Here is an 11,462-nt window from a genome sequence, read left to right as displayed (position 1 = left end):
TAATATCTCTGTAATTTGGGTTACTCTGTTTTATCCATCTGCAGCCACAGTATCTCAGTCATTATAGTGTAAGAAATTAAGAAACTGAACATGATATGAATTTGTACATCTAACCTAAAGGGTTTATATGTGTGTCTGTAGCTTGAGATTTGCACATACAGAGTAATACATAGTTACAGCCCCAAAATGAAATAAAAAAGTAATTTATAAAAAAAAACACAGTTTCAACCCAGAACAACTTTTCAACTAGAGGTTGTATAATACATCCCTTACTGTTCTGTGGGTGGAATAGATTAGACAATACTGCTATGGAAGGTTGCTTTGCAATTTTTCTTAAAAACTGTAGAAAACGTTAAAGTTTCTTTCTCATTATCATTGCCACCAAAACAATTCTCAAACCCTGCTGGGATTGCAGTAGCACAGCAAGCCTTGGAGTGTGCTACAAATGTGCTCCTTATGTCAAGGTGGATAAAAGTCAAGCTCAAAACCTTTCCTCTATGTGATTTCCCTTTTCCTTGTATGCTGTTGCCTGAATCTCTCCTCTTTGTACTTGCGCCTCATAAAGCATGAATTCCCTAAATACCACCTATTACACATGGCCTATGCAGAGAACAACTGATGCCTGTGTTCAGACTCTCACAATCAGCTTCTGTTCATTTAATGACTGTTGTGGAAGAATACATAGGCGGTTTTACCCTTCATATCCATGGCATGAGTTTGTCTACCTTTCAAGAACTATGAGCCATAGGGCAGGACTCCTTGAAGAGTTCTTGTACACAAAGTACCTTTCTGGTTTCACTCCTGATGCACCAAGTCACTGTTAAAAGGTTTAAGTGTCCAGATTGTTATTTAATGCAGATGCCACTTTGGCACTGCGGGAATGTCTCCCTTTGTGTGCTTCTATTTCATTTTCTGAAATCAGCTTTGTGCCAATGCTGCCAGCATCAAAGTGCAATATGCCTTAACACTCTGTTCATGTCAACATGACATACAAAGCTGATTATTTCTGGCAAGAGAGTCATTTGGTCTTGTCACTGCGGACGTTACAGCAGCCATATTGTGCTTTATGACATTGTTAGCTGAATGTGTACCAAGCTTGGGGGGTTTATGCTGGCTTGTGCTATAATGAAAGTTGAATCCCCACCACAAATGTCCTCAATTATGAATTTGTTTCCAACTGTTTGATAGGATGAGCCTCCAATAACACTGACGCAGAGATAAGTCAGTTGGGACACTCACCAGTGCCTTTGCTCCCATTTCAAATCACAGACATTCTTCACATCAAAGGTACTCAAAGGCTGTCTCGCTGGTCAAAGCAAACAAACAAATATATGAGGCAGTCAATGACTGAAGCTCATGCCCCAATGAGATGAGCTTATTTCAAGGCGATGCTTTCGAGCAGACTTGGGGAGGGGAACATGAAAGTAGGGATTAAGCTGCACACCTTGGATACCACAAAGTTTTGTTATTGACACCAACTTTGGTGTCTTTGCTGCAGTGTATATGTATTTTAAACATGTCTCTCAGTAATAGCTGGAGGTCTTTTTTTTACTCAGCAGACAAGTTCAGACTGAGCTGTCCCCACAGTCAGTACAGACATTGTTTGAGAAAGTGGCAATGACAGGAATCTCATGCACTTTTAAACATGTAGTCTTTAAAGATAAATCTTTTTAAGCCTCTTTTGGTTTGCTGCTGTTATGTTATTTAATGACTGCATAATTTTAAAATGTTGACGGACCCCAGGAAGAATTGCTACCGTTATGCTGTAGCAAATGGGGATCCTAAATACTAACTAAATCCCAGATCTTGGCAAAGAATGTTGAGTTCTGATACTGCATGAACCTGAAAAGAAGCAGACATTCTGCTATTGCTATTTGGTAGTTTGGAATGTATAAACCTGAAGTTACAGTGATAATTCCCTCCATGTTTTGCTGTTGCTCTGTGATATCAGCTACCTTATGTCAGTGTGATTCTGTGAGCATTCCCAGCAACCTAAAACATGTCTCAAAGTAAAGCTTCATTTACTGTTTTTACCAGTACTAAACCCTGTTTTAGTTTAACACTAAGAATGCAATGTTTGTTGCGTTACAAGAAACAAACACTTTTGTTCTCGTAAATTACTGTGACCTAATTAGGGGTTCAAGCCTGTAAAACAAGGCAAGGCATTGCATGCATTGCAGATCCTATTCATCCAGTGTGCTGGAACCCTATTGTTTTTGGTATGTTATTATTATTATTATTATTATTATTATTATTTTCTTCCAATCCTAAAGTCAGTGGGCAGTCTATATTATAAGACTATGGACAAAGCCACTCGCACGTTTTCAACCATACCTGGATGGCACCTCAGCCACTATTCTCGAGGTTAGTATGTTTAGCTTCTAACTTCTAAACCACAAGATGTAAAATCTGACTCCTTTTCTAATTGGCACTTTCTGTCTCTCAAGATTTTTTCTCGATGTTACATAGTAAAAAATGCTAAACCCATTTTCAATAACTTGTCTATGGGTTTTGACTCGATCATTGTGAAATTTTGCCTCATAAAACTAGCCTTAGTTGAAAAAAAGTTTTGCTCGGCAGTTTTAAAATTCCGCTTGTGAAGTTATGCGTTTCTAAATATTATCCAAAAACTAGCAAAATGATTATTGGTCCATAACTTGACAATGAAAACATGAAGTTCATAGATCCAGCTCAGAACTCAATGCTAAACATGTGTGCACATTTTGGAAAAAGTTTAAATCTAGGGGGCATGAAAACCTTGGGTATTTCTTAGTGTCAAAAATGTGGGATTAATATGCATCAAACCTATGACACATATTGTCCCCATCCTAAGACAAGGTGTGTAATATATTAGTGAATAGAGAAAGTGGGTGTGGTTTATCAGCAGATAATCCAAATTTGGAAAAATTATTAAAAATCACCCCATTGTCCTACAGAGCTAGAATTTGCTGGATATATTCCTTTCACTCCACATAGATGTCACATGGTAAGCAAATCAGCTCAACATGTCTATCTCCGTACCAGATTACTCTGTTGGCACCAAACTTGCAACATTCATTCTCTGGATGGTCCTTGTCAAGCCTGTGACATTTGGTCAAGATTTGTCAAAGCATCAGCGTAAAGGATTTTTTTTTTTTTTTTAATTTTGTCAAAAATCACTTTATTCACTTAAAGATTTTAATTCATTAAATATAAATCTGAGGTGCACCAGAATAAATCACAACCTCCTAGACACAGTCACAATTATGCATGAATATTTTTGTTAATTTTAGACAAACTTTGTATTTTTTGTGAATATTTAACATTTTCAACAGTGAAACACAAAAATCACAAAATTATTTTTAATGTCTCAAATATTGTGGTGAGGCAGTCCAAAATCCTCCTCTCTCTCCTGGTTATCCCAATTTTTTTTTTTTTTTTTTTTTTGGAGCAACAGCTCAGGAGTTTTTTCTAAGTGGTCTCAAACTCACACACACTTACAAGTTCTGGTGTGCCCTCGGTGAAAAGGACAGTTTTTCACAGCTGAACTTCTTTAAAATGTGGTAAAAAAAAATCCACTTTTTGTCCTACCTAAAATTGTTGGATTCTGGATTCTTGGATTCATTAAATGATTTCCTGAATTTGATCACTAGTGGATCTTTCTTGACATGCTGATGTCAAATCCACTTCTTATTTTTTTGGCAATTTAAATAAGGCAACTTTTACTATCTCTTTACCTGGTGTCGCCATTAACACCAACCTTGGCACAGTGATTCTTTTGATAATCCTTATGAAGTGTAGCCAGCCAATTATGTGTGAATATTTGTATCAGTTTTGCACGCTTTGTTTTTTTTCACATATATTTAATAAGTAAAGGATAATGCCTGACAAGGTGTCTATTATCATTAATTAATGGACAACGCAGAGGCGTGAACCATCAGAAGCGAAGCAGAGGACGGTTGCTTCTGTGAAGTCCATTAATTTATGATAATGGACACCTTGAAGGGCATTGTCCTGCTTATACCATGGTCACTTATGAAAGAAATTATTATTAAATCAATTAACACGTTAATGTTGTTTTTCACCATTAAAATCCTAAGTTATTTACAAGAAGCAGCTGAGTGGACTATTTCATTGTGACACATTGTCAAGGTAACCAGCTCTGACACAGAATCTGCAGCTCAGTCGGCTGCAGCTGTTGTATTAGACCCGATCAGTGGAGGGAAGGGAGATGATTGCTGAATGTTATATTACATGACACAGAGATCATTTCAGAGGGCAGGTGCTCTTACAACTTGTGTGTCCAGAGGATGATGTGACATTTTGTTTCAAAGTCCAAAGAACGTTTCCTAAATTGTTTTTATTGCAAGATATATTATCCATCATTCACTCTGATCATTAAATGTGTATCAAGCAAGTACGTCTATTATGAATCATTTTTATGATATCTGCTATTCACTCTGTATCAAGCAAGTAAGAAAAACAGGTGACAAACTATTTAAAATTAAATGAAACATTACTGTTGATCGTGACATTTCATAAAGATACTGGCATGTCCATGGTGGTGTTTGAAGGACGGAGATTTAACGTTTGTGGACCCTGACCACTGCTGGTTGGGACGTTGCGGGACGACAATAAGCCCAATAAGTCTGCAAGCTGCTTTCACAGCGACGCGCTGTCACAGACATGATCTGGCATGTCTCCAGCCTGGCGTCTGAGTTTCTGTTGCCACGGTTACAAACTAGCGTTTAGCCAGTACAACAATTTACAACAGTAAGGCTATTTTCCTGGAACTTCTTTTATAGGTGTCCATTATCACTTTTTAATGGACACCATACAGCCAATCAGAATTGAGTATTCACTCAGACCATGGTATAAAATGCATTAATCGGCAAAATACTTTTAATTAGGTCAAATATTTATAAAGCCATTCCATTACTATTTGTAAGATACCAGACACGCTCCTGGTCATGTCAGATTATTTTCAGACTTTTTGGAATAACGATTTAAAAGTTATTTTTTTAAAGAATTCACACACATTTTTAGGCTGTCCGGCATATATTATGACAATCCTGCCTCTGCTATTTGTGAGTCTTGCTATGGCTGTAGGGTCCAATCCATGATCCACATTGTCTGCCACAGTGAGAATATGCGGGAACTGGATGTGTAGATGCAGTATTAGCTTCATGTCTCTTTTGGCATTTTTTGATCCGTCAATCACCTTGGTCCTCCTCATGTCTATTCACTTCCAGCTGGCAAAGACCTTGTCAGGTGGATCATTGAGCGGCAGTGTCCTCCAGCTGGGTTGGGTTCAGTTTGCATTTTTTCATCAGGATTTTTAGTTGGTCTTTATATCGCCTTTTCTGGCCTTCTGAGCTCCAAAGATGGGAATGGCCATAGAGGACCTTGCAGGGCAGACAATCTCTGGGCATCCTGATGGCATGGCTAAGTTATGGTGGTGATGGTGTGCACCTGTGCCCTCCATACTTAATGCAGAAGGATGAATGCAGAAAAAGCTTTGGTTATGCTACAATATGACCAAGTTGGGAGTCAACATTCTTGACAATATGCAGAGGCAGTATTCAGCTCGAATACTGCCTCTAAAAGTTGGCCTGTTGTGGTGTTTTATTACGTTTTGGACATGGCTGCACTGGATGGATGGGTCCTCTACTGGACCTGCATCGTTGCCTGAACAACCCGGCATATGTTCATTATTGAGCTCTTGACATGCAATACTATAAAGTAATATCAGCTGCTCACATCCAGTTTAGTGTTTCATTATTTTAGCATTATATGGGGCTTTTTTTGCCACTCAAATATTTGATAAAATAGAAATACATTTAATAAAGTATTGAATTGTTATATGTTAGCTCAGTGGTTCTCAAACTGGGGGTTGGAACCCTCATCAGGGTCACAAGATAATTTCAGGGGATCACAAGTTATAGGATTTAATTACATGTTTTAAATTAGCACCTAATTTTTTAACACATTAATGCATAAAAAATTTTGAATATATCACATGTTAAAAATCAGAATTTGAGAGAAATTGAATTTGGGCATGTAAGTGCCACCTAATCCTACTCGGTTATCCAGCTTTACATTTAGAGGATGACCCCAGGAAGAACTATTTGATACATCACACAATTAATGACTAAGTCGTCACGTGGTGGTGGGGGTCACATTCACCAACGTATGTTATCTTGGGGGTCGTGGCTTAACAAGTTTGAGAACAACTGTGTTAGCTGATCAGTGAATGTTATAAGCTGGTCAGTATTTGTGTAAGCTTTGTCAACTTTTGGATGATAAAAACGATTTAAAGGGAGGAAAACTTGGCCTCTGTAAATGCCACCTTTATCATTTTTATGTTGCGTCGGCAGGGTGTCAAAATGACTCCCCCCTGGCGGTTCTAGGGGGTATTGGAATGTTCTAGTGTTAAAAAAATTCCTGGATCCAGACGGTGATAGGGATTACCGTCAAATCAGTTGTTCCTTTTTCCATTTTACAGATTTCTCGTAGATTTCATCAAAATCATTACATTACTTTTTCATTTATGTTGCTGACAGACAGACAGACAGAAGCCGGTGAAAACTAAACCTCCATCTTGGCGGAAGTGATATAGATTGCATTTCATGTTAAGCGATGGATGTGTGCATGCCGCTGATTGTGCATTGTTGCCTATAAAACCTTAAAATGTGACATATGTGACAATTATGCTACGATGCTAACGATGTGGTAACATCTGCACGTGACAAACAGTTAAAAGTAATCAGTTTATTTTCAGGTTGTGGAATTTTAATAAGGCACATATGTATGTGTGAAAATTATATATATATATATATACATATATTAGTGCTAGGCACGTTTACGGCATTAAGTTTTTTAATAGTGCGTTAAGGTTTTTTTTTTTTTGTTGTCTTATTTTTTTTTTTTTTTTTTCTGGCCACTAGCTTTGTTGACAGAAACATAGCATCCATGTCTCCCTTCCCTGGTGCAGCGGTGCATCTGATGCAATTAGGATCGAGAGGGTTAATAAAATGAAGAGACGTTTTCTGTCTGGAATTTAAGAAAGAAGAACATTTCTCCTTGTCTATCCAAATCCATTAAGATGACAGAACATTGTGATTTTTGGAAGGAAAACTGCTTCCAAAAGACATATATATATATATATATATATATATATATATATATGTATATAATTTCTAGACATGTCAGTGTCCCTTTAAAATTACAAAGAGTGTTCCGCCAAATACGATGCCTTGTGGCCTTTGCTTTGATCTAGGTAAGACAAATAGTCACTAAAATGGGTGAAAACAGATTTGTCTGGATTAGATGTTTAGATGTGGTCTCATCTAAATTTGATATGGCACTTTGATATTCAAACACTGAGGAGAAAACGTGGGCAGTTTTAAATCCAGCCTTTTCACATAAACCATTTTAATGAGGCCTCATTGGACTGACAGGCTGAAAGAGGTCAGTGTGATGTTGTGTGAGGTGTGAGGAGAGATCACAGGTTTCATGCAAACTAGGCCAAGGTCAGCAGAGGACCTTAACACTTGCTGAAGATGCTAAGCAGAATCAGAATCAGAATCAGATTTATTGCCAAGTAACTTTCATTACAAGGAATTTGTTGTGATTTGACGGTGCCTACATATAAATAGATAAATATGAACCATAAAGATATGAACAAGCCAACTGAACATATAACATTAAGACTGAAAAACTATATAAGAGTGGAAATAAAAATTATGTACATAAAAATAAATAAGAATAAAGTAGTGTATTTACATTAAATGAAATGTGCAGTCTGTAGTATAAAAATAAAAATGTACAAATTGAAGTGACCAATGAAGGGGGAGTGTGTTAATGCGTTGTCAGTCAGGTAAGTCTTTAGGTGAGTTCCAAAGCCTGATGGCAGAGGGGAAGAAACTGTTTTTGTGGCGGGAGGTTCTGGTTCTGATAGACCGCAGCCTCCGGCCAGAGGGGAGAGGATCAAACAGATGGTGTCCAGGGTGGGAGGGGTCAGCTGCTATCCTCCCTGCTCTCCTCAGGGTTCTGGAGGAGTAGAGTTCTGGGAGAGAAGGAAGGCTGCAGCCAATCACCTTTTCTGCAGAACGTATGATACGCTGCAGTCTGCACCTGTCCTTGGCAGAGGAAGCAGCGTACCAGACGGTGATGGAGGAGGTGAGGATGGACTCCACGATGGCAGTGTAGAAGTGGACCAGCATTGTCCGTGGTAGATTGAACTTCTTCAGCTGCCTCAGGAAGTACATCCTCTGCTGAGCCTTCTTGATGAGGGAGCTGATGTTCAGCTCCCATCTGAGGTCCTGGGAGATGATGGTGCCCAGGAAGCGGAAGGACTCCACAGTGTCCACTAGGGATGGGACGATACACTTAAACTCACGATACAATGCATCTCGATATGGCAGGGTCACGAAACGATACATTACGATACGATATGAAAAGAGAAAAAAATAAAAAATATCATTGTGTAATTACAACTTATTTATTTTTGTTTCAGTTGCACACAGAAAGCACACAGCCTTACATGCCAAACAAAAACAAGAACACTCCCTTTGTGCAGCTCTTACCCTAGGTTAAGCTCTCTCACCTTCTCTTAAGTCATGGCCCTGGCCTAGCACTGGTTCTTCTTCAGAAAAACTAACATATCAACATGTTCTGGTGTAATCAGTGATCTTTGAGCAGACACAATGTCTCCTGCTGTAGAAAAGACACGCTCGCTGGGCACTGACGTAGCAGGAATGCAAAGGTAGGCTTTGGCAAAAGGGGCAAGTATGGGGTAAGTATATGCATTCACTTTCCACCACTCAAGTGGACTACTGTTAAGTGGGATAGGAATCCCATTTCTGTAGGAGAGTATCTCCATTTCAATCCCTCTGCTGGACTGCACTGCCTCAACAGTGGTGTAGGAGCGCCCAAGAAGATCTTCTAGCGCTGTCTTCTTTGGTGGGGGAGGCTGGATCACGTCCTGCATCTGCCTTTCTCGTTCTACTGGCTCTTCCTGGCTCTGCTCTGCTCCCTGTGCTGCCTCAGCCATGACAAAGACCCGCTCTGCTGCAGACCCTGATGTTGAAGCACTGGCCCTAGTTTTTTCATCAGTGTCACTGGTCTTAAAAAAAAAGACAAAAGAAAAGGGAAAAAAAAGAGAAAAACTAGCTCAAACATTTCTTTCAATCCCTCACTCCTCTTTCTTACAGACACACTCTCTCTCTCCATCTCTCTCACTCCGTCACAGACACGCCCCGCCCCCTCTCGCTTTCACTGTAACTACTAATTAATTTATATTAATTATATTTATATATATGAGAAATAAGTTTTCAGGCTGTAGCTTACACATATACAGTTACACACGCACAACACAGCTCCATTTTTTTCAAAAAAGGTTAGTCTACCTTGTTGCGTTGCACATGAAGTCCTGAAGCTTTTTCCCGTGTCCTCGCATAGACGGACTCACGTTGTTCATCATTCAGGTGGGAGAGGCTTCGGAATCGTGGGTCAAGCGCTGCGCACTCCTGCAACATGTCATTACAGTCCCCAGAGTAACGGCCCGTGATGTCAAGTAGGATGGCGCTTTTCATGCTGGCGATGGTCTGTGTGTCATTTTCATCTGGTGACATGCTTTGCTCGATCATGTGCTTAAGTGGCATTATAAGTGAAACAGTGGGCTCTTTTTCATCACAAAGAACTGTTGTGGCGGTCTTCAGTGGCTTAAGCAGTTTTACTATGTCTTCTACATCGGATATATCAGCGTTATCCAGAGTGTCGATTTCTCTCGCATTCCTTCGGATTTCTGCGCAGCTCAGCGCTGCTGAGACAGCTGCTTGTTGCTCCAGGTAGCGCGCGAGCATTTCGTACGTGCTATTCCACCTGGTCTGGACATCGGTGATGAGCTTGTGCCGAGGCAGGTCCAACTGGGTTTGCTTGTTGGTCAGGACGGCGGTGGCCGTGGTGCTCTTGTGAAAGAACGTAGTTACGCTTCGCACACGGCCAAGAAGTCGCGCGACGCGGGATACAGCCAAGCCTCGCTTACTTGCCAGATTTATAACGTGCGCCAAGCACTTGATGTGAGGATGGAGACCGCTCTCTCTTACAGCGATGTCCATGTTGCTCGCGTTATCTGTGACACAAGCAATGGTCCTTTGGGGCCTTGTTAGCTCCCACTCTGTCAGTGCATTTCTCAACACGTGAGCTATGTTAACACCAGTATGACTTTCACTTAGTTCACGAGTTTGCAACACAAAGCTTTTACTCTCCCATTTCTCATTGATGACATGTGCCGTGATGGTGATATAGCTCTGCGTTGCACGCGAAGTCCAGCCGTCGGTGGTCAGGGCAACACAGTCTGCATTTTTGAGACACTCTTTCACGCTCCGTTTGATTTCATTGTAAATTTCCGGGATTACCTTCTCTGAAAAATGTCCTCGGCATGGCATCTTAAACTTGGGCTCCAGCACATTGAACATTTGGATGAATTTTCTGTTCTCTACAATGTTAAATGGAGCCATATAGTCCGCTATAAACTCGCCAATAAGCCTGGTTATCTGTTTTGCACGCGGACTTGATGGGGGTAGAATTGGTGTCAGTGCTTGCTTCATGGTCAGCTGTCCCTTTGGTAGGCTCGTTTTCTCCGGGGCCGTCTTCACATTTTTATGGTGGCGTTGAAGGTGGTGGTTCATGTTTGTTGTGTTGGAGGTGGTGTACGGAATGACAGCATAGCATAGCTTACACACAGTCTTAGTCTTGTCAGTTACTCTGTTGCTGTCTTTGTCTTTTTTAATGAGAAAGCCAAAATACTGCCAGACATATGACCTGTATCCAGGCGGAGCGTCCTCAATTTCGACCTCATCCGACATCTTTCGGCTGTTTGGGGGCAAGGTAGTTGGTGGTGCTAACGTCCGTTAGCTCGTTTAGCCTACAGCGTTGTTGCAGCACGCGCCGTGACCGACTGACGTGATAACGCACTGACTGCACCATTCACGGATTTTATTTTTTTTTTTTTCATTTAGTTTTCTCCTGCTTGACCCGCAGAGAGTGCTGCCAGCCTGCCACCATAAACTACACGCACATTTACACTGAATTATATACTACAAAAATCATGTGGCAGTGCCATCTGGCCTTTATTTCACGATCCATTTTTTTTAAACTCGATGCATTACGTCACGCTTTGTATCGCGATATTTCGTCCAACGATATTTCGTCCCATCCCTAGTGTCCACTGGGGAGCCGCGCAGGATGACAGGGGAGGGGGGGGCTGTGCTCTTCCTGAAGTCCGTAATCATCTCTACTGTTTTGGAAGCATTGAGCTCCAGGCTGTTCTCGCTGCACCAAGCCATCAGACGGTCAATCTCCCATCTATAAGCAGACTCATCCCCACCAGAGATGAGTCCAATGAGGGTGGTGTCATCTGCAAACTTCAGGAGCTTGACAGACTGGTGACTGGAGGTGCAACTGTTCGTGTACAGAGA

At 40.7% G+C, this 11,462-nt stretch overlaps 1 protein-coding gene across 1 annotated transcript; it reads right to left on the bottom strand.

Annotated features, from left to right (window-relative positions):
• Positions 1-8,611: 8,611 nt before the first annotated feature.
• On the bottom strand, positions 8,612-10,850 carry LOC121642769 (E3 SUMO-protein ligase ZBED1-like). Its single transcript, XM_041989719.1, has 2 exons — positions 9,390-10,850; positions 8,612-9,106 (listed from the first exon to the last, which is right to left on the bottom strand). Exons 1-2 carry the CDS (start codon positions 10,848-10,850, stop codon positions 8,612-8,614), a joined length of 1,956 nt encoding a protein of 651 aa, XP_041845653.1.
• Between the last annotated feature and the right edge of the window lie 612 nt (positions 10,851-11,462).

The sequence above is a fragment of the Melanotaenia boesemani genome, chromosome 7 (genome assembly GCF_017639745.1).
Source record: "Melanotaenia boesemani isolate fMelBoe1 chromosome 7, fMelBoe1.pri, whole genome shotgun sequence".
NCBI lineage: Eukaryota > Metazoa > Chordata > Actinopteri > Atheriniformes > Melanotaeniidae > Melanotaenia > Melanotaenia boesemani.
This window is presented reverse-complemented; position numbering and strand designations above follow the sequence as displayed.

Coding starts and splice junctions, on each gene's coding strand:
- LOC121642769 (XM_041989719.1), bottom strand. CDS start 10,850: ATGTCGGATGAGGTCGAAATTGAGGACGCTCCGCCTGGATACAGGTCA. Junction 9,107..9,389: donor TTCATGTGCAACGCAACAAG/GTAGACTAACCT, acceptor TTTTTTTTTAAG/ACCAGTGACACTGATGAAAA.